The following is a 22102-nucleotide window of genomic DNA, read 5'->3' as shown; positions in this document are numbered from 1 at the left end:
ATTGGTTTCACAATTCCAGGCGGCTTCCCACCGTGCGCCCTCGCCGTTTGACAGACATGGCAGGATCGGCAACCGCGAAAATATCTCGCTTCTTGCCGGGCCAGGTCACGGAGCGACTCAGTTCATTGAAAACTTCGGAGCGGCTTAAATGATCGGCTAATGGTTGGTCATGAGCGTAGCGCAGCAGTGCGCACCTCAAACTTTAGGGGTTACTATACTGAATGGGGCAGTTGCCCCATTATCGGTGGCTATGTACATCAGCGCGAGTCTTTCACCGACCAGCACAAATGAGTCCCCCGGGGCGTCGGCGACACAAGCTGACTTCAGCCCCCTCCCGCGCCTGCTACAAGACAAGTAGCATCTCGGCGCACGCCCGCAGCAAGACAAGCTACGTCTCGGCGTCTAAAAAAAATCAAACTAAAAAAATTGTCTCCCAGAGACCGTCGCAAATCCGGCGACAAAACGGGTCATTCTGCTAGCCGGCTACTAGCTCTTTCCGGCTCAATACGACCTCCGTGCAACGGGGCATTCCTTCCCCTCAGGGTTTTACACCCGAGGCCCGTCCGCTTTCCGGCGGCATGGAGTTCGCGAAAAGCGCCTGCCCCTCTGTGCGGGGTGTCCGCACGGCTCTTCTGAACTCTGGGCCCTGTTCCTCCCTCAACGGCTGTGTCAATTTCGCCTCCTTCACGGACGCACGCTTTTGCGCCGCCGGCTAAAGTCACACTTGAACAATGAATCTCGGTGGATTACGAAGCACGAGATACCGCGTCAGCTACCACGTTCGTGCACTACCCACAGGGGCCGGCAAACATCCATAAATGTCGCGTGCACTACTCCGAGAGGCGGCTGTGGCCTTTCTCCTGGAATAAGCATACTGCCGCTCCAGTGGGGCGCGGTTGCACCGTCGCACTCCCCCGTGGGTCTGCGTTAACGAGGGGTGCACGCACACTCGCGCACGGAGGGGCAGTCGCCTCGTCCCCGTAGCAGCTACCGCTAGCGGATAAGCATTAAGACTGATTCCGGTTGCATACTCAGCTTAATAGCGGCCAAAGGCTAATGAGCCAATGGCCCCACGTTGGGCGCCAGTTTGTGGTCTCTGTACCTCACAATATGCATAACCCTAGCATTGCACAAGGCAGGCATTCACGCACACCTCGAGGAACCACCGCGGGTTCGAGCTGGTTGAGCACGCTCACGATACTGAAACGCCGTCGCGCCAACTTAACACCTCCTCTGTTGGGCAGGTGGAGAAGCGGGCGACAAAGGAATATGCCCAGGGTACGGAGGGAAGACGTTTATTTTATACTAATGTTGTAGTCACATATTTTACAGACCCAATTACATAATTTACAGTACAGGTGCGTACTTCCCGTTAGGTGAAGTACGCGCGTCGTCGGCGCAAAGCCAGTGGGCTCTTCGGTCAGGGCAATTCCGGGGTGCGCGCACGTTGTGCGCGCGCGCATCGCCGTGCTGGCCAGATCGGCTCGCAGCAGGGAGGGAGACGGGGCCCATTCGCTCACAGGCGCGTACCGCACGGCGCGATCTTTCAGTGGTAGGTACGGCCTTACTATATGCAAGCGTAGGGGCAACAAGAGCAGCCGTAGGCACGGGCCGCAGCCGGAAGGGCTGGTGGGCTTTCGCCGGCGCAACAGAGTTGCAGCCGGCTGGTAAAGAAAGCGTCACATACCTTCGGCCAACGCCTTCAGCGTTCTGGAATCGTCTCCCCGAACGGACCCTCGCGCAGGGCGCGCGTTCGCGTCCCGGCGAGAGCGGGGTTCCGGAATCGTTCAAACGGGCCAATGAGGTGAGGTTAGCTCCCCCACCAGGGCGGAGCACCCGCTGCGTGACAGTGTTTTATCGCCGCAACGGTCTCTGCAGGCTTCACCTCAGGCAGGAGTTTGAGACGACGGCTCGGCTGTGCACAGTGGCGCCGAGACGAGCCGGCATTTCGGGGAGAGAGGGGAAAAGCGCCGCGCAACGCCACAAACCCAGTGATCGCGCAATGGCTTGGGCGTCAGAATCCCCACAAGTTCCAAAACGTCTTGAATCATGCGTGCGCCTTGACCAACATCGTCCATGTAGGTCGCCGTACGTGGTAGACCGTCGAATGTGTGGCGCATTATTTTCTGCATTGTTTGTAGCGCTTTGCAGAAACCGAACGCCACCCTGAGATATTGTTAGTTCCCATCTGGGGTGACAAATGCTGTTTTGTGCACGTCGTCCTCCTTCACTCGAACTCTCAAGAAGGCAGCCTTTACATCCATGACAATGAAGTACTCCGCTTTGTCCGCGGCGATATCAAAGATGACGTCTTCCATCACAGGCATCGGATACGTTGGGTTTATGGTATTCTCGTTTAGCTTTCTGTAGTCGTGCACCATGCGTGGAGGTGTGGTCGGGTGATTCGGTTGGTCAACCACAATCGCCGGTGCGGCATACTCGCTTTCGCTTGGACGAACGATGTCTTTCTTTAAGTATTCGTTGACTTGGTCTTTCAAAGTTACGATCCGCTGGAGAGCATCTGTAGGGTCGTGAAGCAACCGGTATGTTGTCTCGTAGTTCGATAGAGTGCTCAAAGTGTGGACAAAGTCCAATCGGGCTTCTTTTGCTCGCAAAAACCGAAGAGTTTTTCAGGAGTAACGCTCTCAACTGATCACGTTCTTCGTTTTTCGCGTCTATTGTCATCGAGGAAACGGCAGTTTCGATAGCTTCACGGGTGACTGGTTCGGTTTCGATTTCTAGCCCCTCGATGCGTACGAAGTCCGTTCTTTCGTTTTCGCGGTGACGGCAGAACGAGGCTATGAGCGCCTCTCCGATTTCATCCGGTTTCGATGAACTGGTGGGATCTTGGATTGCGAAAGTTGGGCACTGTTTGTCCTCTTTCGTTACGTTAACGCGCGTGACGTCATTCGTTCGATAAAACGTGACTTCAACGTTGGCGTTTCGTCGCCACTCTGAACCAAGAATGATGTCCAAAGGCTTCGGAAGAGGGCTTACCACAACGTTCGACAGTGTTGTCCGTGTGTTGCCTACCGTGATGTCAATAGTTGCTGAAAGCTTGGGCTGGATGGTCCTGTCCAATATTTTGATGCGGTCTTGCGATTTCCAGTGGGCGACGGGTGTATCTTGAGGCAATGCTTCAGCAGAGATTAGTGACACGTTGGCACCACTGTCGATGCAAACTTTCACTGGTGAGTAGTTGTTCAAAAGTCCGTCTACGATCGGCAGCGTTCCACCAGACGATTGCAAAAAGCAATTCGCTTGTCGGCTGGAACTGTGGCGTCTATCGTCGGGCGTTGGCTGCGATCGACGCCTTTCTTCAGCTCGTAGTGTGGCGCTGATTTTCGGTTTTGGGCACTGGCGGGATAGATGACCAGGCTCGTTGCAACTGTAACAGGGTCTTCCGGTTGGTACCCTGAATGGTGAGAAACTGTTCGTTCCCGAACCCAAACGTTCTGAGTGTCTTTGGTTCGTTGGATTTGGTGTTTTGTCGTCAGTTTGGTCGCGTTCCGCTGATCGGCGGCAGTATAGCATGGTTGCTCTGTCGATGAGGTCGATGACCGAAGTGCAGCATTGCGTTGCCAACGGGTTAGCCCATTTGTCGTCCGTGATGCAAGCGAGAATGAGTGAAATTCTTTCTTCCGTTGTGAGGTTGTACGGTGCTTTCTCAAGCATGGCATTCTTCGCGTAAATGTACTCGGTTATGGTTTCGTTTTCGCGCAGCGTTCTTTGGGCTTGGTAGTTAAAGAACTCCTGCATGGTCATTTTGCGTTTGAAGCGTTCTGTTAGTGCTTCTTTTCATGCATCCCAAGTTCCTATTTTTCTGCCATAGCTCGTGTGCCAGTCGCAGGCAGGACCCTTCCACCGAGAGATCGCGTTCACCAAACCAGTGGGCTAGCGATGCGATGCGCTCGGTCTCCGTAGTCCAGGCCTTTACGTCTGCTCTTACCGAGCCGTCAAAAAAAGCAATGGCTGTGGAAGTATCGCTCGCTGAGTGGACCTGCAGAGGCTGTTGCGCTCGTGCTAAGCATTCGGTTATCGTAACTTGAGACTCGACCATCATAGCCATTAATCGAGCCATATCGTTCGCCTCCGATAGGGTTCTGCGGACTCCCAAAGTTTCGTCTCGTGCGTCAGCAGGCGTAACGTGCCGTGGAGTATCGAGGGTTGACTCACGTTGTTCGTCGATGCGCTCGGTATCAACTTGGTCGTCGTGGCGTTGAGCAACTTGTTCCGAAGGGCGCTCGTTTGCTGTTGCCATGAGGACCTGGAGCTGAGACTTCAAAGCGTCGACATCGGCTTGCAGCTTTTCGTTGGTAGCCGCCAGGCTCTCTATGCTTGCCAGCCGTTCGTTGCTGGTGTTGCGTAGCATCGTCAGGGAGTCGACGGTACTGTCAGCTCGTCACCGTGCGTTGTCTTCGAGAAGCCTTTTCACAAGTTCACTCTTGTTGCCCGTGTGACGAAAAAGGCGAAACTTGAGTTCGTCGGTCAGCTCTTTCTTTGTGAACAATGCCAGGGACCTGGCGCCTTCTGATGAAAGGAGGTCAGACCCCGGAGTCGGGCGTGTCGGATTTGAGTCAGCGTCGTGGGAACCTTGCGTCGAGTGCTCCGCCATTCTCCGTCCGCTTCAATTTAGGTTGCCGATGATTTCGGGTAACTGGGCTTCAATTGTCGCCGTGAATTTCCGTAGTCGGCTGCGCCATGTCAGAGTGAAGCTGGTTTTAGTAAGGACTTGTCTTGGAAAGAGATTAAACTGCTTAATGACACGAAAACTTATTACATCACGTTATAGGATCGGGAAATAGCACTGAGAACGTCCGTCGCGTTGCGCGGCGGTGGGGCGACTCTCTACGCACGAAGTTCACCCTCACAAGAGAGAGTCCGAAATCCGAGCCACACGCACACAACACGTATAAACGCTTCCGCCGTCTCGGGGCCGCATGATGGTACGTATAAACACTGGCAGCGCCTCGGGGAGGCTGTTGGCGTAATTTAAGGTCTCACCACGAGGCGCCGTGGTCTTGCAAACGTTTCTGCGCTTGCTCCGGGCGTAAGTTGTTGCGGTGTCGTATACGCTGCAGGGCCGTCTTCTCCGCTTTCCGTTCGTAATTCTTTCCCTTTGGTTCGTCGGCCCGCAGCGAATTCTTCGTAGCCCCTGACACCTTCTAACTCGCAGGCCCGCAAGACTTTCACTTCGGAAGTCGCGCTGGGATCGTCAGTAACGCGCCACGGTGCGACGCCTTGGCACCATCCGTTTGGCCGCGACGACCAGTCGGAAAACTAGCCAATTCAGCGGCTTTTGCGCGTGCTTTCGTCATGTTCTAACTGACCGCCTATCGGGAAGCTTTGTTTTTGTTTCGATTCTGTTGCGTAAAAAACAGCCAACGTCAGAGAGACCATTTGGGGCAACGATAGATCAGCACGCAGGGCGCACATGCGCAAAGCCGGCACAGCTCGCAGGCGCGCAAGGCCGACGATATATGTAATCTGAGCGCACTGCATCGCACAAAGGCATCGCCCCGTCGCTTGTTACTAACAATTGGAGCGCGGCTGCCGGAAGCCAGAAAACTCGTTTTCACTCGATCAAGCAAGGACGCGCATGCGCGCCGCGTCGGTCTCGATAGCAGGCGCCGTGCCTCCAAAGTGCGCAGCGGCACTTTTCGCTACGCGCTCGCGTGGCCCGGAATATTGTGTCCCCACTGTACCGCGCACGAATCGGCACACACCGCAGCAGCTGAAACTCGTCGCAGCCGGCCGGATCCGGGCTATTGGTGAATATTATTTCACAAATGCGGGAAAGGGAATGATAGCGCGGTGAAAGATTCTGCTAGCGATACTTGTCGGTGCGGCTTCGTAAAGCTGTGACCGAATAACTGCGGTGATGAAGTCTTTTAATGCCTATAGCATTCTTCGCCGAGTATACCCCCACAGCCAGGGCCGTGTAACACCCTGCATTTCCACAAAAATGCATATTTTGCGGAAGTTTGACCTGCAATCGTTATAATGGCGTAAATGGAGATGACTGATCGAACAGAATTAAAAAAAAAAACCTAAAAATCAGAAAAATACAAAAAAATTGCAAAAAGTGATGAACTGTGAAACGGCCGGCTATTCCACAAAAAATACAATTTTTTGGAAGTTCCACCTGGAATCGTTATAAAAGCGTAAATAAGAATAATTGATCGAACATAATTTTGAAAAATCAAGAAATAAGAAAAAAAATAGCGAGAAGTAGCGAACCGCGTAATGCCCTTAATTTCCAGAAAAATGCAGCTTTGGCGGAAGTTTCACCTGTAATCGTTATAATAGCGCCGATGGAGGTGATTGGCAGAATATGGCAGAAGTTCTACCGGTGATCGTTACAATACCGTAAATGGACATGATTGGTCGAACAAAATTTTGAAACGCCAAGAAATAAGAAACGCAGAAAAAAATTAGCGAAAAGTGGTAGACCGTGTAACGCCCTGCATTTCCAGAAAAATGCTGATTTGGTCGAAGTTCCACGTGCAGTCGTTATAGTGGTGTAATGGAGAAATTTGTCGAATGGAGTTTTGAATGAAAAAAAAAATGGCTATAAAGAACTCACACTTTGGACAAGCAGCATAAGAATGCTATGCATTTGTGAACAGTTCTCTGAATTTGCACAATTTTGTTTTGCGCGAGAGTTATTACCTCAGGGAGTTTACATCTCGCTCTATGCTGACATCTGCATCTGGGCTTCAGGAACCGCATCAGGAACCGCAGAAACATACGAGCAAAAGTGCAGAAGGCTCTGTTCGCTATAGAAAAATACCCCAGCAGCTGCGGGCTGCCTTATCGCTAAGCACGCATATTTGATTTGAACATCTCCTCTGCTGTGAACTCCTCTGTTGTGAACTCGAGAGGGTCAGGAGCCCTCGTCAGGCACTCAATGCCTTAGCTCCTGCCCCTTCAGCAGGAATTATAACAACGTATGGTCGGTTGGTTGGTTGGAACCAAAAATCAGTGGCGCGTACCCACTCTGGGGGATTGGCCAACGTCTGCTGAAAAATAGTCTTCTTCTCCTTCTTCTTCTTCTTCTCTGACTGCCGACAAGTGCGCTGCCATGGCCTTCACCAAACGCGATGTATCCCGATACCCACTGGATACAAATGCCGTGCAGGTATACCCTATGTTTGCAATCCCAAATTCCTAGGCATTACAAAAATTTACCGTTTTCTGTCCTGGAATCCCGATATCTTCCGTACTAACATCTTCGAAGTAGTATAGGGTAGAATACCAACACTGCCTAGACTCAACGGGAACTTTGATTCTTGTGGTGCGCCTTTAAACGCGGTTTTAATTGGTATATAAACCGTGAGCAGAACTTATTACTATTAACGCCCGTCGTTGTTTCCTAGAAGGGGAAGAAGTGACTAAATCGGAGGTCGCTCACTCAGACGGTGTGTCAGTTGCATGGGAAAGAAGGAAGAGAGCTTACTACTTCCTTTGCAGTATCGGCTTACGCTGCGGGCAGATGCCGCCTGAATTATGCCTCATTTTTTCGTGGACTTCCATGGCCGAGATGGACAAACCGCTGCCGCTGGACACCATCCTCCCCGCAAGCTATAACTGTCGAGGTTCCAGCCCTGCAAAAGTGGCACGGAAGAGCGCATTGCGCGAACGTCCGGTGGCGAAGCCACAAAAAGTCGCAACGGAATCACCAATCCAAGGCTTCGTGTTAGGTCCTCCACCCGGAGGGCTCAACCTCGGCGCTTCCATCGATGGGAACCCCACGGCTTACGACTCTCAAGTCCAGTGCTGCCAGGCACGGTACACCGTGGGCACAAGGACTTGGACAAGTGGGCGAACTTACTACTGCACTACTCCAGGGCGGGCGAGGACAACGCAGTAGCCTCGAAGCACAGTGCTGACGGGGGCCCTCTGTGTGACCACCACTGTCGCCGTGATCGCGTCGATGGCCTCGTTGCACGTGGACAAAGAGCGGGCGTCGGAGAGCATGTCCGGCGACGAACTTGTTATTGTGAACCATAGAAGCGCCTTGACGGTGGCTGCTTACGCCGATGACGGTAGTGAATTGAAGCTACATAGCGTTGAAGAAAGCAGCGCAGTCGACCCTTTTTGAACAGGACTCTCTTAATGAGCGCGTCATCTTCATCACAGTCATTATCATCATCTCTTCATCGATTTCATTTTTTTATACATCTGGTGTAGCAAGCTAGGCGCCTTGGCCAGGCTAACCTCACCAGTTTCATTAAAGACTATTCTCTCTCTCTCTCTCCGATGAAGCGCTCACCCAGCTTCCTTTCCGTTAACAATTATATCTGCCCAAGATCCATAAACTCGATCGTGCAGTGCCTGAGGTGTTCAATCTAGGCATTCTTGTGCACTTTGAGTGGCGGGCGTTAGCCAGCTCTACGTTTTCATTACAAGTTTACTTAGGGCAGTCTATCCACCGTGTTGCGCCTCTAATTGCGGTTGAAACGCCCTCAGGGACCATGGATTTTGGTCGCCATGTAATAAAACGTAATCAGTTCCCAGATAGAGACTGAATAGTTGTTTCTAAACGGAGCACGGTTCTTCTGGTGTAAAAGTGCACACGTACCGCCTATGAAGCGAAAGTTCGCGCTGCGAGTCCATCCTACAACAAAAATGTGTATCGAGAACAATGCAACATACTCCACGGGACGGTGAATAAAATTTCTGATGTCAGACGGTGAAAGACACGCATTTTTCATGAGGACACGGTGGACGAGCAGCGGCGGAGTACCCATCGCATGCGTTGATCTTGCAAGAAAAATTTCAGGCGTTGTGTGACCATAGCGGGAAGACTCCGTGCCGTGAACCTAGCAGGTTTAATGATATGTTAGTGCTAGCAGATCATACAGTGAAGATAACATACACCCACAACGCGATTAGTTGTTGTCGAAGAGAGAGAGAGAGAGAGAGAGAGAGAGAGAGAGAGAGAGAGAGAGAGAGAGAGAGAGAGAGAGAGAGCAAATAAAACTTCATTCAGCAATTGGTCAGAGAACGTAGTTGGCCACTGCCCTAAGGCTGGTAGTGACTTAGGTAGCTGTTTTCACTTCTTGTATAGTCGGGTCAGAGTTACCCAACCCCTCCCTTCACTGGTCGCTGCTGGTTATTAGGAGGAAGAGGACTTGAGAGCACTCCTATTAGGGATGACGTAGGCGTGCTCCCCACATAGGGGACGTGCTGACGAAGGGAATTCCGTTGGGTGGATGTGATGGAGGCGAGCTCTGCTTGGGGAAGGCGCCCATTTGAAACAGCCGCCAAACACGCGTCTGCTTTATCTTAAGGGATCAATGAGGCCGGGGAAATTGTCGACGTGAGAGGCAGTAGTGCTCTCTTATGTCAGTAAATATGATTAGTCGGTCTCTGGCTGTCTGCGCGCGATCCCCTCCATGCCCGTGGGGGCTGGGCTCCATATGATCTCCACTGAGTCCTCTGGTGGATTATGCTTGAGAATTTTGAGCGCCGTGGTTGAGATATGTCACCGGGCAAAATTTCGAAAGGTCGTTTTCGAAGCTGTGATTATAATTACGGGATGTAGCCTGTTTGTTAGGGCTAAGGACACTGCCGCCCCTTCCGCCAGCTGATCTACCATATGATAATCCGCAACCTTCCCTCTGCCGCATCCTCACGCACGTTCTACAAATTCCTCTGCAATTCTCAATAAGTGCGCTACCTTTGCCTTTTAAGTCTTATTACTTACATAAGAGAAGGGCAATTTTTCATGTTTTCTTGGGGCTTTTAAAGATTAGCTATTGTCGACGAAGTCGTGGTTATTCTGGAAACACGCATTTTGAGACGTGTAAACTCACCCAGGAGGCTACGTTCAACAGGGTGCGTGCATTTTTAAAAAGATCAGAACGACGACCGTAGTCTGACATCATCCCTTTCACATTTTTCCAGCGTCCTGAACATTTTAAAAGATTTCTTTGCTAATGTTTGATTGTGACGCTGGACGATGTGCATGCCTTGGTTGCAAGTTAATAAACAGAGCTGACAATTACAGGCAGTCACTAGTAGGTGCTTCAAATGTTAACCATAACTTTTTTCTTTTTCTTTGAGAGCTTGCAAGACTTCGTTTACGCTCATGGGTGCATCAGAAGACATTCAATAATTTTTAGGGTGACTCATACTGCGAAAAAGCGTCGCCTGCGTTGCAGCTGTCCGGTCGAGAAATTGGCTACCGCTGTAAAGCGAAAATTCTTAGATAAATTTTACTTAGTTCCGGTCTTCACAGCAGAAGCCCAGTGCGTCACCCCTGCGCCATCCCCGCCCACTACCGGCGATGGAACGCAGGAAAAATAATTGCTTAAAGGCATAGCTCAGCATCCTGCAATTTTGGTTATTAATATCTGTGAGGCCAGTAATTTGTTGTTTATTGAGGTAAAAAAAGCTACAAGCTACAATTTTCTTTTTTTTCGTAGAACAGTACAAAGTGCGAATGCGTGCACCGTGAGCACATGTCTTTATTTTGTCCAAATGTTTGTAATAAAATGGAACGACCATTTTGCTGTCATGGTCGTAAAGGGTTAGTTAGAGTTATTTTGAGTCAACATCTATCCACTTGTTGTCCAAGAAAACCGACGGTTTTATGATGCAAAACAATCACACTAGAAACGAGACTTACTCTTGCAGCTTTCAAAACAAAATAGCTCGAACACTGACGTGGACAACACGTAAGAATGTTTACCAAGTGCTCCAATAACGCTCTTGGATTCAAACATCGCCGAAGAGTTCGTTCTATTAGAGGGAGCTTGTGCGCTATTTGGATCAAAAACAAGAACGACGTGAGCGATGGGCAGTGTGGCCGCAGCCGCTAAAACAGGGCGAATGGGTGCTCGGCCTGGGGTCCGTTGCAGGGGGTCGATATGTAGCAGATCTGCATGGAGTTCTATGATTTCAAACTTCGTGCCCCGTTCGCAATGCCTGTTCATAATAACGCCCACGCAAGATCGGACTGTTGCCATGCAGACAGCCCCCAGCCGTTGTTAGGAAGGCTTTGTTAAAGCAGTGTAAGTGGCGATGACGCATGAACTGCCCTCATGTGGTTGCACACGCCTTTGCCACTTTGGGTGAGTAGATTAGGCCCTCCAGTTGAATCAAACGTCAAAATAGTTTCTTTTTCTAAATTTAGAATCTCATTGCGCAGATACACCAGAACAGTTTTTTATTACGGTAGGGCATGATAAATGTATGGGTGAAGGCAAAAATGGGGACATGCGTTTATTCTTACGTAAGATAACGCACCACAATAGTAGTCATCATCATCAGTATAACTGCCTTTTATTTATATTACATAGCTCATCAGCATCAGTATAACTGTCTTTTCTTTAAATTACATAGCTACTTCACAGAACGACGACACAAAAATGCGACGGCGCTGATATCGGTAGTGACTGCAGGTAAAATAACAAAACGCACTGAAAACACCCATAAAAAATAGGATGCAATATAACAAATAGAACGCTAGAACAAAGTGACGTTCTTCATCATTCGATAACCGATGGCCCTTTCCGAAGTGAGGTGCGTTCACAACTTTCGTGATGCCGGAGGCCAATGTCGGCTCTTTGTGCTTTTCATTTGTTGTTTGCAAACTGGAAGTAGGCCTAAGGCGTGTTATCCTAACGCTGCTGCTAAGCTAGTGATGCGAAAAAGGAGGATAAGGGAGGTCGCGATATCTCTCGTCGGATGGGCGAAATTTCTTTTCGATTCCAGCTCCCTTTTGTCTATTTTTACTAATCAAACTGAATCTCTCCTGCCGCTCTCCAGTTCCGTCTTGCGCAATTATACTCGCTGATCGAATCACATTCGTCTTTACCGATCCACTAAGTGGGCTGCGGGCCATCACCATTATCATCACCACCACCACCACTATCATCACCATCATAAGTGGCAGTGGTGGATGAGGAGACGAAGGAGGATAATGGCTGCCGTTGGTCCTTCTGAGCGGTGCTGTCACGGATCGTATCCATGCAGGTGGGTTTGCCGTGAAATGAGGACAGAAGTGGCGATTTCTCCCCAACAGGAATTACGGCGTCTATCTCCCTGTTCATGTTAGTCCCAAATATACCCACCAGCTGCCCTTACGCTCTGCGGTATTAGCCACGTCTTAAAAAAATACGACGCGGTGGCTCAGTGGCTAAGGTGTTGTGCTGCTGGGCCCAAGGCCGAGGTCTCGATTCCGGCCGCTGCGGCTGCGTTTTTTATGGGGGCGAAAAGGGAAAGCGCCTTTTTGTCGAGATTTGGGCGCATGTTAAGCACCCCCAGGTGGTCGACCTTTACCGAAGCCCTACACTGCGGCGTGTCTCATAGCACAGGTATGGGGAACTTTTGTTCTTGCTTTTGTAGTGTATCCGGCGCGAGAAGTTCTGCGCAAAGTGCTTGTGATGAAGCGAAGTGCGCCTTGTCTGAGAAACCGGCCCCGCTGCACTTATCGCGCCAGCCATGGAAGCGCGAAAGTTCCCCTCACTCTCGTTAGCCGCGTAACCAGCCGACAGCGGCAAGCACAGCGCCCCTGCTCTGCCGCGCGCCTGCTGCGGCCACGGTCGCCGTTGCCCACAAACTTTTGACAAAGAACGACGCATTTCCGCACGGGTTTTATTACTATCCAAAACAGAGACGGCACTCTTCATGAGGGTTCCCAATTGGGCCGGGTCACTTTCCGTAGAGAAAAAACGCATGCGAAAACGCGCCGCTCTCGCCACATGTGTTTAGCATGAGGAGGATATGCTCAGCTCTGAAAAAACAACGCAACGCTACGACGAATGTTTTAAAACACGCCGTGTTGTCTTCCACGCCGTCCCGGGTGCGAACTACGTGATTCGCTCTTTTTTCGCTTGCAGCGATGAGCGCGGCACCGTGGCTACTAGGAGGGTGGTCACACAAGAAGAGGCCAGTGGTGGTGGCACGTAGGCGGTGTGGCGGCAAAGCGGAGGACACAGGAGGAGGCGAAGCGGTCGCAGCCTCCCTCTTGGGCGTAGTGGCCGCAGTGGTCTTCCATGAGGGGGCCCGAGAAGCGCTGCGTGTGGCGGGCGAAGGAGGCGCTCGCCCGGTCGCCGCACTCCCGCTCCACGTGGAAGCTCTTGCACTCCACGAACTCGCTGAACGCACTGGGTAGATGAGGTTGAGAGTATATAGGAAGGGTTGGGGGAGAGATGAAACACTCAGGGTAGACAAGCAGGTTTCATACCCGTCAATCAGTTCCATCTGTACTCAGCCAGTCGACAGGCCGTTTAAATTTCTAAAGAAGGGTTTAGCGAGAACTAACACTTTTAGTGAAGTTTGTTTATTTCTTTTTGTAGATACTGCAGTTTCTCACGAGACCTTTGGGGGGTAGGTACATGGTAAATACAAGAAAAAAAAAACAAGGCACAGCAAACAGAAAATACCAAATGCATACCAATCAAATGTTTCTATTGACAAAACCACAACAGGCATAGTTACACACTAAAGATTTTTGCACCCTTTCTGGCCGAAAAGGGCTTATACACCTTGTCCCATGCACACATCTTTAAAAAGTGTTTTGGGTAAAAAAGGTGCAGGTATAAAAAGGGTGCGCTTGTGAACACCCTAACATAAGGGTGTAAGGTTCCTTAACATCTTAAAATAAGGATGTGGGCAGCGCTGCTATACACGTGAACATGTGGATCGGCTGAGCCCGCAGCATGACACACAGGCACATTCAACACGCACAACTTAGTAACACTTGGACAACAAATGAATTGAGCAAGAAATGGAATGCATGGGGAGAGGGACTAGATATTTGGTTAAAAATATATGTGCTTCTCCTGATTTTATAGCCAGCAGGCGAAGGCTTCCGATAGAGTCGGGGGGCTTGTCGCAAAAATCATATATTTTCGCGATAATTTTGGAATGATACAATTAAATGTGAGCATGTACATGTCAGCATGCGGATTTGCAAAAATGTTTTAATATCGAGGTGGTTATTATGTTCAGTAAATCATGTAATTTCATCAAATACCAAACTTCTATTTCGAACCCTTTCAACGTCCACCACGAAGGGTGTTCATTATTGCAACACCCGTTTTGCCACATGGGTGTAAAATTACAAGTGAGGGAGTCGGAAACTAAAAAAAGAATTGTCAAAGACCTCCAACTAAGGACATTGGTGGAAAAGACCTCCAACTAAGGAGACGGGTGTAAGAGCCCTAGGAATAAGAAAAATGTTGGAAAAGAGCTCCAATTTTCCAGGTGCTTTCTACCCGTTTACACGGATGGGCTTGTACGTTATCTATTAGCGGTGGGATGTTTCGCACCTCACGATGTTTGAAATAGTATGAATTGACATATTTATTTCCAGCAGAGCTGTTGCAGCTTAAGCTTGGTTCGGTGGCGTTAGCAAAAAGTACAAAGAAAAAACTGCGCCCTCTGTAAAGGGTGCACCACCGCAGATAAGGTATTATAACAGGGAAGGTGGCTTTTGCGACTGCTCGAGTTTGAGAACAGGGGGCGTATGCATATGCGTCCCGCTTACTATTCCATTTCAAAAGTGATAGTCTTTTTGGGCTACTAATCCCCCCGCCCCCCTAAAAAAAATTGGTTAACTTGCACAAGTGTTGCAAGTCTAGAGAAACAGCGGTTCTGGGGGTCGACCTAGCTCGTTTTTCCTTTGGATCCGCTGTCAGAGTGTAGGACACAGTGGTACAACCTTCTAAAATCTGCCTGAACGTAGCCTCACCCCATAGCACTTAAGTCTAGCCTAGCAAGACACGTCGCAACACCTAACAAAACTTAGCAACGCCTAGCAAAACCTAGCAAAACGTAGCAGCACCAGAAGCTAGGTCGACCACCAGCTCCCCCATTTTTTGTTTTCGCAACGGAGCACCTATTTCACACATTTTAACCCCCTGCAGAAAACCGAGGGTGTTGCATTTGGTCAACATCATTTTTTCCACACAAAAAGCCTGTAAACCTACTAGTTCGGGTGTTGGAACCCAAGGGGTAATGACTTCCCAGCGCCGTTATTCCACTTGTACTACACATTTTTAGGCAATAAGAATGTAAAATGCTTAGTGTGTAGTGCAAGGGCTCTTTAAATGAAGATATTTTTTTGCCGTTAGACGGCTTGTATCAAAATCGCTGCACTGAACAAACTTTCCAAAGCGGCTTCTTAGATATGAAACGAATTTTCAGGCTTCTTGGTTTCCCCTATGGTATTCCCTTGTGGAATAGCCTTTCATTGCAAGGTCTTCCCTGAAGACATGCGCTACATAGCTCAATTCCTTGCTGAAGGTCGGCATGGTTCACGAATTTTACTGCGCTACCATCAGTGTGGACACTAGTAGAATGCAAAAGACAATATTGCAAATGGCGGAAACCATCAGCGGATTTGCGTGGTTAGGGCAGTGGAAACTGAAATGAGGTCAACGTATTTGGAGGTGTGTGATCGCTGTCCCCTTTACAGCATCAATCGCCGTCTTTTTTCACAAACGTATGGTCACAGAAACAGTGCAGTTACAGAAGAAGGAGAGCTGCTTCGACGCAGAGCCCTGTTTTCTTTGCGGGCTCGGGCCACGGCGTTTGGTTCTCCTAAACGTCTAAAACAACTGTTTTGAAATCACCATGCGCACAGTAACTAGAAATTTGAAGCTTCGGGCTGGCAATAATAAAAATGCAGTTCAGAGATTCTATCTCACACTATTTCTAAGAATGCCACTTGGAAACACCGTGAAACAAAAAGGCGTCCTTTTGGCCTTTAGGTTTGAATTATTATGTAATACGTGTAGCCGGACAACCTGTCAAACACCAAAGTTCGTAACCGGGAGGCTGCGGATGGATCGCTAATGGTCAGAGACATGTTTTAGAATGCATTATCATTCCATGAAAACAAGCAACTACGTAGAGTGACACGATTTCAATTTGAAGTGCACTTGGCCACCGGTCGTAGGCAAAACCTTGTCAGGCAAAACAGGCAAAACAGGCAAAACCTTGTCAAACCTGACCGGTACGTCTGAATTCATCAGCACCCGCAGAAAAGAAGCCCATTGTTTCCGAGACCCACGTAATGGCCGAGACAATCATACACAACACACCAAGCCGGACACGAATATCGTGCGGGCTTACAGTCCGGGTGCTTTCTGTAATTTTTCTAAAATTTTACCCACATACATTTAGTATGGACAACTTAACATGTACATGCTACAACAGCCCCGACTCAACCTTCATCTGAAATGCGTCCGCGGCCACCAGCGGATGCAGAGAAACGAAAGGGCTCATGTTCTTGCTCGCAACACTTCCCCGAGCTGCCGGGTTCCCGCGCCGGATGATTACAACCCATTAACAAGACAAGTCCACATCTGACGCCTTCCCCGCATCTGACACGCCGCCAGGCCCCCTAGATCAGCCAAGCCCAAACTAGCTCCCTGCCACGTGGCATTTTTCAACGAATACTTAACCGCCCCTGCCTCTGCTACTATCATGTATGCGGTGGCTACCCGCTCATCCTACGCACATACTGACCTTTTCTTCGTACTACTCATTTTTCCCACCACCTTCCCTCAAAGTCCCCTTTCCCGGCAGAGCTGGGTTACTTTGCCTGTAAATCTTCGGGCGACGTCATGTCCGCTACTCAAGCATGACTTCCGTGTAACACAAACAACCACCTTCCCGGCCTCCTGCCACTACCACACTTTCATACCCTAGCCCAAACTCCACCGACACCTCCTAGTGGACAGAGTTGATGAGTTCGGACATGAATTGTGTAATAAAGTTATCTTTCTCAACTGCTGTATCGAACCGCTCTAGTTTTATTGTATGCAACGAAGAAACGTTGTTTATGCGTGCCTCCTGAAGAAGTCCTGGCTCTGAGCCCCTAGATATAAGGGATAACGGTTAAGAACACGAAAACACTATGTATTTGAGTTGAGAAAAAGTGGTTGTACACACATCAGGCAAGTGAGTGGGAACTACTACAGTCGTATACACTGATTTCGGATCCTGAATTCGCTTGTGCGGTTTTTCTCGTCTCGTGCGTTCTTTGTTAGGCTGCATGTTTGTTTCATGTAGTCTTCCAGATATATTTTGGACCTTATCGATTAAGTGGCTTCGAGACTGTGAAAGACAGATCATGATCGTGATCGGCCTTATAATCTCCGCTGAAGGCATCGCTCTAATTATTATGTACTTTCAACAGCTTCTGTAATGCGGCTTTGAGACCTGTGAGATCGCCGAGTTCGCTGAGAATGATGATGCCCTTACAGCTGATTTCTGTATCAGCAGGGAGGGCTGACTGAAGAACGAAAACCCATAGCTGATGAGCTAAGATACGGCAGGACATGGCGCCCGAAATTCGGTGACCTTGAAAAAAAAACATTTTCTGTGCTCACTTCAGTTAGTGGTCCCGTGTTAAGATATCATCAGTTGAGGTTCACGTGCTAAGATCTCACCGACGTTCAAAGTTTCGGGTAGCGCAATTGCGGCATCTAGGACAACATAGGGCAGCGGTGCTTACCAGCACAACCTCCGGAGGCCGTGGTCAATGTCGTGCGTCTGGCTTACGGTCTTGGCTAGCTCCAGGGTTCGCCGATAGGCCAGGGCACACTTGTGCTCCCCCAGCGTCACGTTGCGGTTGCAGCGTGAGGAAGTCTGCAGGAATGGAAGCCGGCGGTTAGAATGTTTGTCTAGCACTACAAGTAATGTTATAAAATGTGAATTTCCCGTGCATATTTACATATCCTGTTCCACAGACACCGCGATTGGAGGCCTGTAAACATTTTGGGGCAGTTTAAATATTCGTCGAAACGGCTGGACCGACCAAACAATATGACCATGCACTTCTCGACTGTGGCAGGGAGAATTAAACAGTACAGAGAAATACTCTGGACAGGGTGTAAATGGCTTGTCTTCCAGCGCACTCCGTATTCGGAGTATTCTTTGCTACGCTAGAGGGGAGTAGTTCTTAACCACCGCTAAAGAGGAGAGTTTCTTCGGACATTAAGCACGATAATTTATAAGGGCTAAGCCATGCCAACTGACCTCACTGTAGCCATCCATAAAACCCTCCCTGGAAGTAGTGTGGAGTCACTATTCAACACCCTCAACAATACACCCCACTTTCCTTTTCCCATTTGGTCTAATATGACTTTCGCAAAATCTGCATTATTATGAAAATGTAGGGCGTTATAGCGTTTGTCACGTTCCGTGATTTTTTTTTGTTTTTCCTACTTTTTAGTTGGTCAGAATTTTATTCAACCAATTATCTACATTTACGCTATTATAACGATTGCGTTTGGAACTTTTGCGAAATCTGCAATATTGTAGAAATGCAGGGCGTTACACAGTCCGCCATTTTCCGTTATTTTATTATATTCTTTCTTGTTTCAATGTTTATTTAGACCAATTATCGACTTCAGGCTAATATAACGATTACAGGTGAACTTGCGCAAAATCTGGACTATCGCGGAAATGCAGGGCGTTACACGTTTCGTCCTTTTTTGTAATATTTTGTATTTTTGTTATTTTATAGTTTTTCAAAATTTCGTGCGACCAGTGATCTTCATTTACGCTATTATAAAAATGATAGGTGGAACTTCCGCGATATCTGCAATTTTGTGGAAAAGCAGGGGCCTGGCTGTGGTGTACTCGGCAAGTCCTGGCTGTGGGGGTACTGGGAAAAGAAGGGTACGCATAAATTAAAGCCAGAGTTTCCTAGGAGCATGATAATAGCATAAAAACCATAAAAACTATGATAAGAGCATTTATATTTACATAGACGCCAAATATATCTCCTGAACCGGTGACAAATTGTGTACGCACCGAAGTCCACAAAGGAAAAAAAATATTTTCTAAGATGCAAGACAACACCATCTACTGTGAGTTACTTCACCGGTAGGAGGTCATGCCGGAACAATTTTAACGGTCCCCTAGGAACGTTTATTCCACTGGGTTCTGTGAAATTTGGAGTTGAATACGATTCTGGGTATACTCTGCCGAGGAGATTTGAGAGTTTGGCTGAAGTATATACAGCTTAACTTCGGCAAAGGCGTGCCCAGACCGGTTTAAAATTTTGCGACTGCTATCGGCACCTTATTAATAGCATTTATCTGGTTACGGCTAAGGCGTGACCCCGTAGGTGGACGAAGCTGTGCAATATATTTTTTGTGAGAAAAGTGAGCAGGCTAGCATATAAGCTGTAAAATGAAAACATCGCGCCAAAAAGGGAATGTGACCAAAACGTTCCAGACCACGTGTCCCCGTAATATATTCGACCAAATGGAGCGATTTTCATTTCACACATCTGAAGCAAAAGGAAGCATGCACTTGCGCGTGAAACTTCTATTGCGAAGCTGTTGTAGGTGTTCATTTACGGGCACGCAAAGTTGAGTTTACGTTTTGTTGTGTTGTTGTGGTTGGCGTCTAGGGCATGGCATTTCGGTGAACTTATGTTGATCGAAGCCAGAGTGAGCTCGTCGTTATGGTCAACATTTTCGTCCGCGACCCTGCAAACGCGACTTACCGTTTCTAGCGGGGGCTTTGCACGCCGAGCCTCCCGAAGCGCGGCATCTTCCGTATAGCCGTGCGAAGTATCCGCGGCCGGGCCATGTGGAGTGAATGATCACCTACAGCAGCTTCGACATTCAAGTCGCGGCTCTTCTACGGCACAGAGCGTATGCGCACGACTACAGGAAGACGAATGAATGATGGGTGTACGCTATGGCGTGTCTTTCTCGTTCCGAGCAAGGGTTGCCACGATATGGCGAACGCTCAGTTTTTTGGGGGCAAAGTTAGCCAATATCCCTAAGTAGGTATGCTTGGCTGGAGCTTCTTTGTTTATTTGTTGAGGGGGAGGGGAGGCAATGTTGACCAATCTCTCTAGGCGGCTATGCTTAGCTTGACAAACGTGCACTCGAAGCATGCATGCAGGAGCACTCGGCCATTTCTTGCTATTAATAACTGGGGACACTATACACAAACGATTTAGGCAACAGCTTCGCCAGTTAAAAAATTGGCCGCGTATCTGCTCCAATTCCTTGCAAATACGCCTTCCGTTGACATCTGCCAAGGAAATGCCTCCATTCGCTTTCCCGCTTACCTCTCATGCTGTTCCTCTCCCGTCGCGCTCCTCCCAAGGTAAACAGGCCAGAGGTTTGCTCAAGTCAATTTAAATTTACCGCGTTCCACTGCTCCAGGCCGGGTGCCTCGATGCCAGCGCTGCCATACGGCGGACCGTGTGTGACTCGAGCCGCAATACTTGAACCTTTATAGAACGGCGTTGTCTTCTCCTCGTGCGTTCCAAGCGGAACGTGCAACCTACCTAGTGGAACCCCTCGAAACTTTTGCCCATTGATTTTTTAAAATGCCGCCAGACGTTATTGTGGCGCGGGCGACAGCAAGCGACAAAGTAAATTTCTTTTTTCTGCGGTGGATGTAGTATTTAATTTACTATCGCGACAATCAAGCATTCATGAAATATTATAAAGGAACAGTGTAAATATCAATTATGTGTTGATTTTATGCCGCATATTTGCGTAATGCTTTGTTCGTGTTCAGCAATGTTGATAAGCATGAAGACTGCCACCGGACGTAGGCTTTTAGATTTGGCTGCGGGTATATAAACCTATTGTGCAGCCTCTATTTCACTTTGGTCGGCTGGCTGATTCGAGCGACATCAGTGAAGTGATACATGCAGTGTGTATGGTTTAGGCGACCCGTGTAGTATTTAGCATAGCGGGTCTTTGTATCGGCGATTAATAAATTTTCTTGAAGAGGTGAACACCGCGTTTGGAAGTTAGAATTGTAAAATATAAGCCTGGTAACCATATCAAAAACAGGGCACATAGTTATCTGCAGTGCTCACTATCCTCTGAGTGCAAACCTGTGTAAACATGTAACTATCTCAGATTGCAACACCGCTACTAACCTTCGCGGTGTTTTAACCCTGCATTTGCTGTTCGCGTTTATCGACAAACTTTCTATCCCCTCTATGTCGTTCCCTGCGTGGTACAAGTATTTACAACTTTGGTGGAGGCCAGAGGCAGTCATTTTTATATTGTTGTTTTTTGTGTGTTTCCTTTTTGTAATATGCATTTGTTACCTGACGCATAATTCCATCGATGCATGCTATGAATCTGCTGCGATGGACAAATAAACCTCTTTAAAGAAATACAGACGAACCAAAATTTTTCCATTCAAGTAGCCAAAGAAAGGCTATCGTTAAGTAGACTCTCGATGAACGGTACTTCAAGGGACCGAAAAAATCATTTCCATTTAACAGGAGTTCCGTTTAGTGATAGAGATGATCAAAAGTGCAAATTTATGTGCATACACACTCTTACTACATTTTTCATGAAACTCTAAACACTTGAAGGTGAACGTAGCTGATAGTTTTTCGGATAGCAAGAAAACTGCAAGAGGTTTAGGCGGAGCTTTCACAAAGCTTATTTGAGAACAATTAGTCACTGTGCAATAAAAAGGCATAAATTTTTTTTGTTGTTTGCGTCCTCGCAACTGCGTTTTCAGGACCGTTTTTCTATGATACTTTAGCTTTAGGCTGCATTTTAGATCCTCGTTCCTTCTGAAAACAATCTCTTAGTTACTGCACAGCTGACTGTGCTCCTTGAAGCTTTCATTAAAGGCGTTCCCTCTCTCTAGAAGTGGGTATGCTCTACGGCAGCTATCTCTTCAGATTCATATTATGGCTCATCCTCCTCGTCGACTTCCTCATTGAAGACGCTTTCTTTGGGGCCCAAATCGCGAAGTTCCGAAGGAATCCGTAGCTTCTCCCTGTCTCGCAGCATCCTCGTTGAGCTGCGTTTGGGGACATCCTGCTTCGTTCGGAGCGCCGTCTTTGTGTTAGAGCTGTTTTCGAAGTCAAGAATGATGTTCATCTCCTTTTCTAACGTAAGCGCTGGGTGTGCGCGCTCCTGCGTCGCCATTGAAACAACGGAGGCTAGAGGGTTCCAATTCTCGAGTAATGACGAGTCACCGAGTTTAGAAGACGGCAACGTTGTAATGGATACCGCATCGATTAGCACCGCGATGGCACGAATGAGGCCGCAGGAGCTAAGACCTCCAACCTCGGCCATTCGTTTCGAGACCGAGCGACAAGATCAAGAACTTCGATGTTGCATTCATC

General features: G+C 48.6%; 1 protein-coding gene across 1 annotated transcript in view; it reads right to left on the bottom strand.

The window, feature by feature from the left end:
- Positions 1-12621: 12621 nt before the first annotated feature.
- The window catches only part of LOC144175611 (uncharacterized), a 267171-nt gene continuing 257690 nt past the window's right edge, over positions 12622-22102 (bottom strand). Inside the window, exons 5-6 of the mRNA XM_077704668.1 lie at positions 17480-17613; positions 12622-13118 (exon numbers count right to left, since the gene is read on the bottom strand). Coding sequence (XP_077560794.1) covers positions 12887-13118; positions 17480-17613 — 366 coding nt within the window. The 3' untranslated portion in view covers positions 12622-12886. The remainder of the gene's footprint in view (positions 13119-17479; positions 17614-22102) is intronic.

Source organism: Haemaphysalis longicornis, unplaced genomic scaffold (genome assembly GCF_048455015.1).
Source record: "Haemaphysalis longicornis isolate Haplotype H1 unplaced genomic scaffold, Haemaphysalis longicornis Haplotype H1 scaffold_3, whole genome shotgun sequence".
NCBI classification, from domain to species: domain Eukaryota; kingdom Metazoa; phylum Arthropoda; class Arachnida; order Ixodida; family Ixodidae; genus Haemaphysalis; species Haemaphysalis longicornis.
Note: the sequence above shows the minus strand (reverse complement) of the source record. Positions and strands in the feature narration are given on the sequence as shown.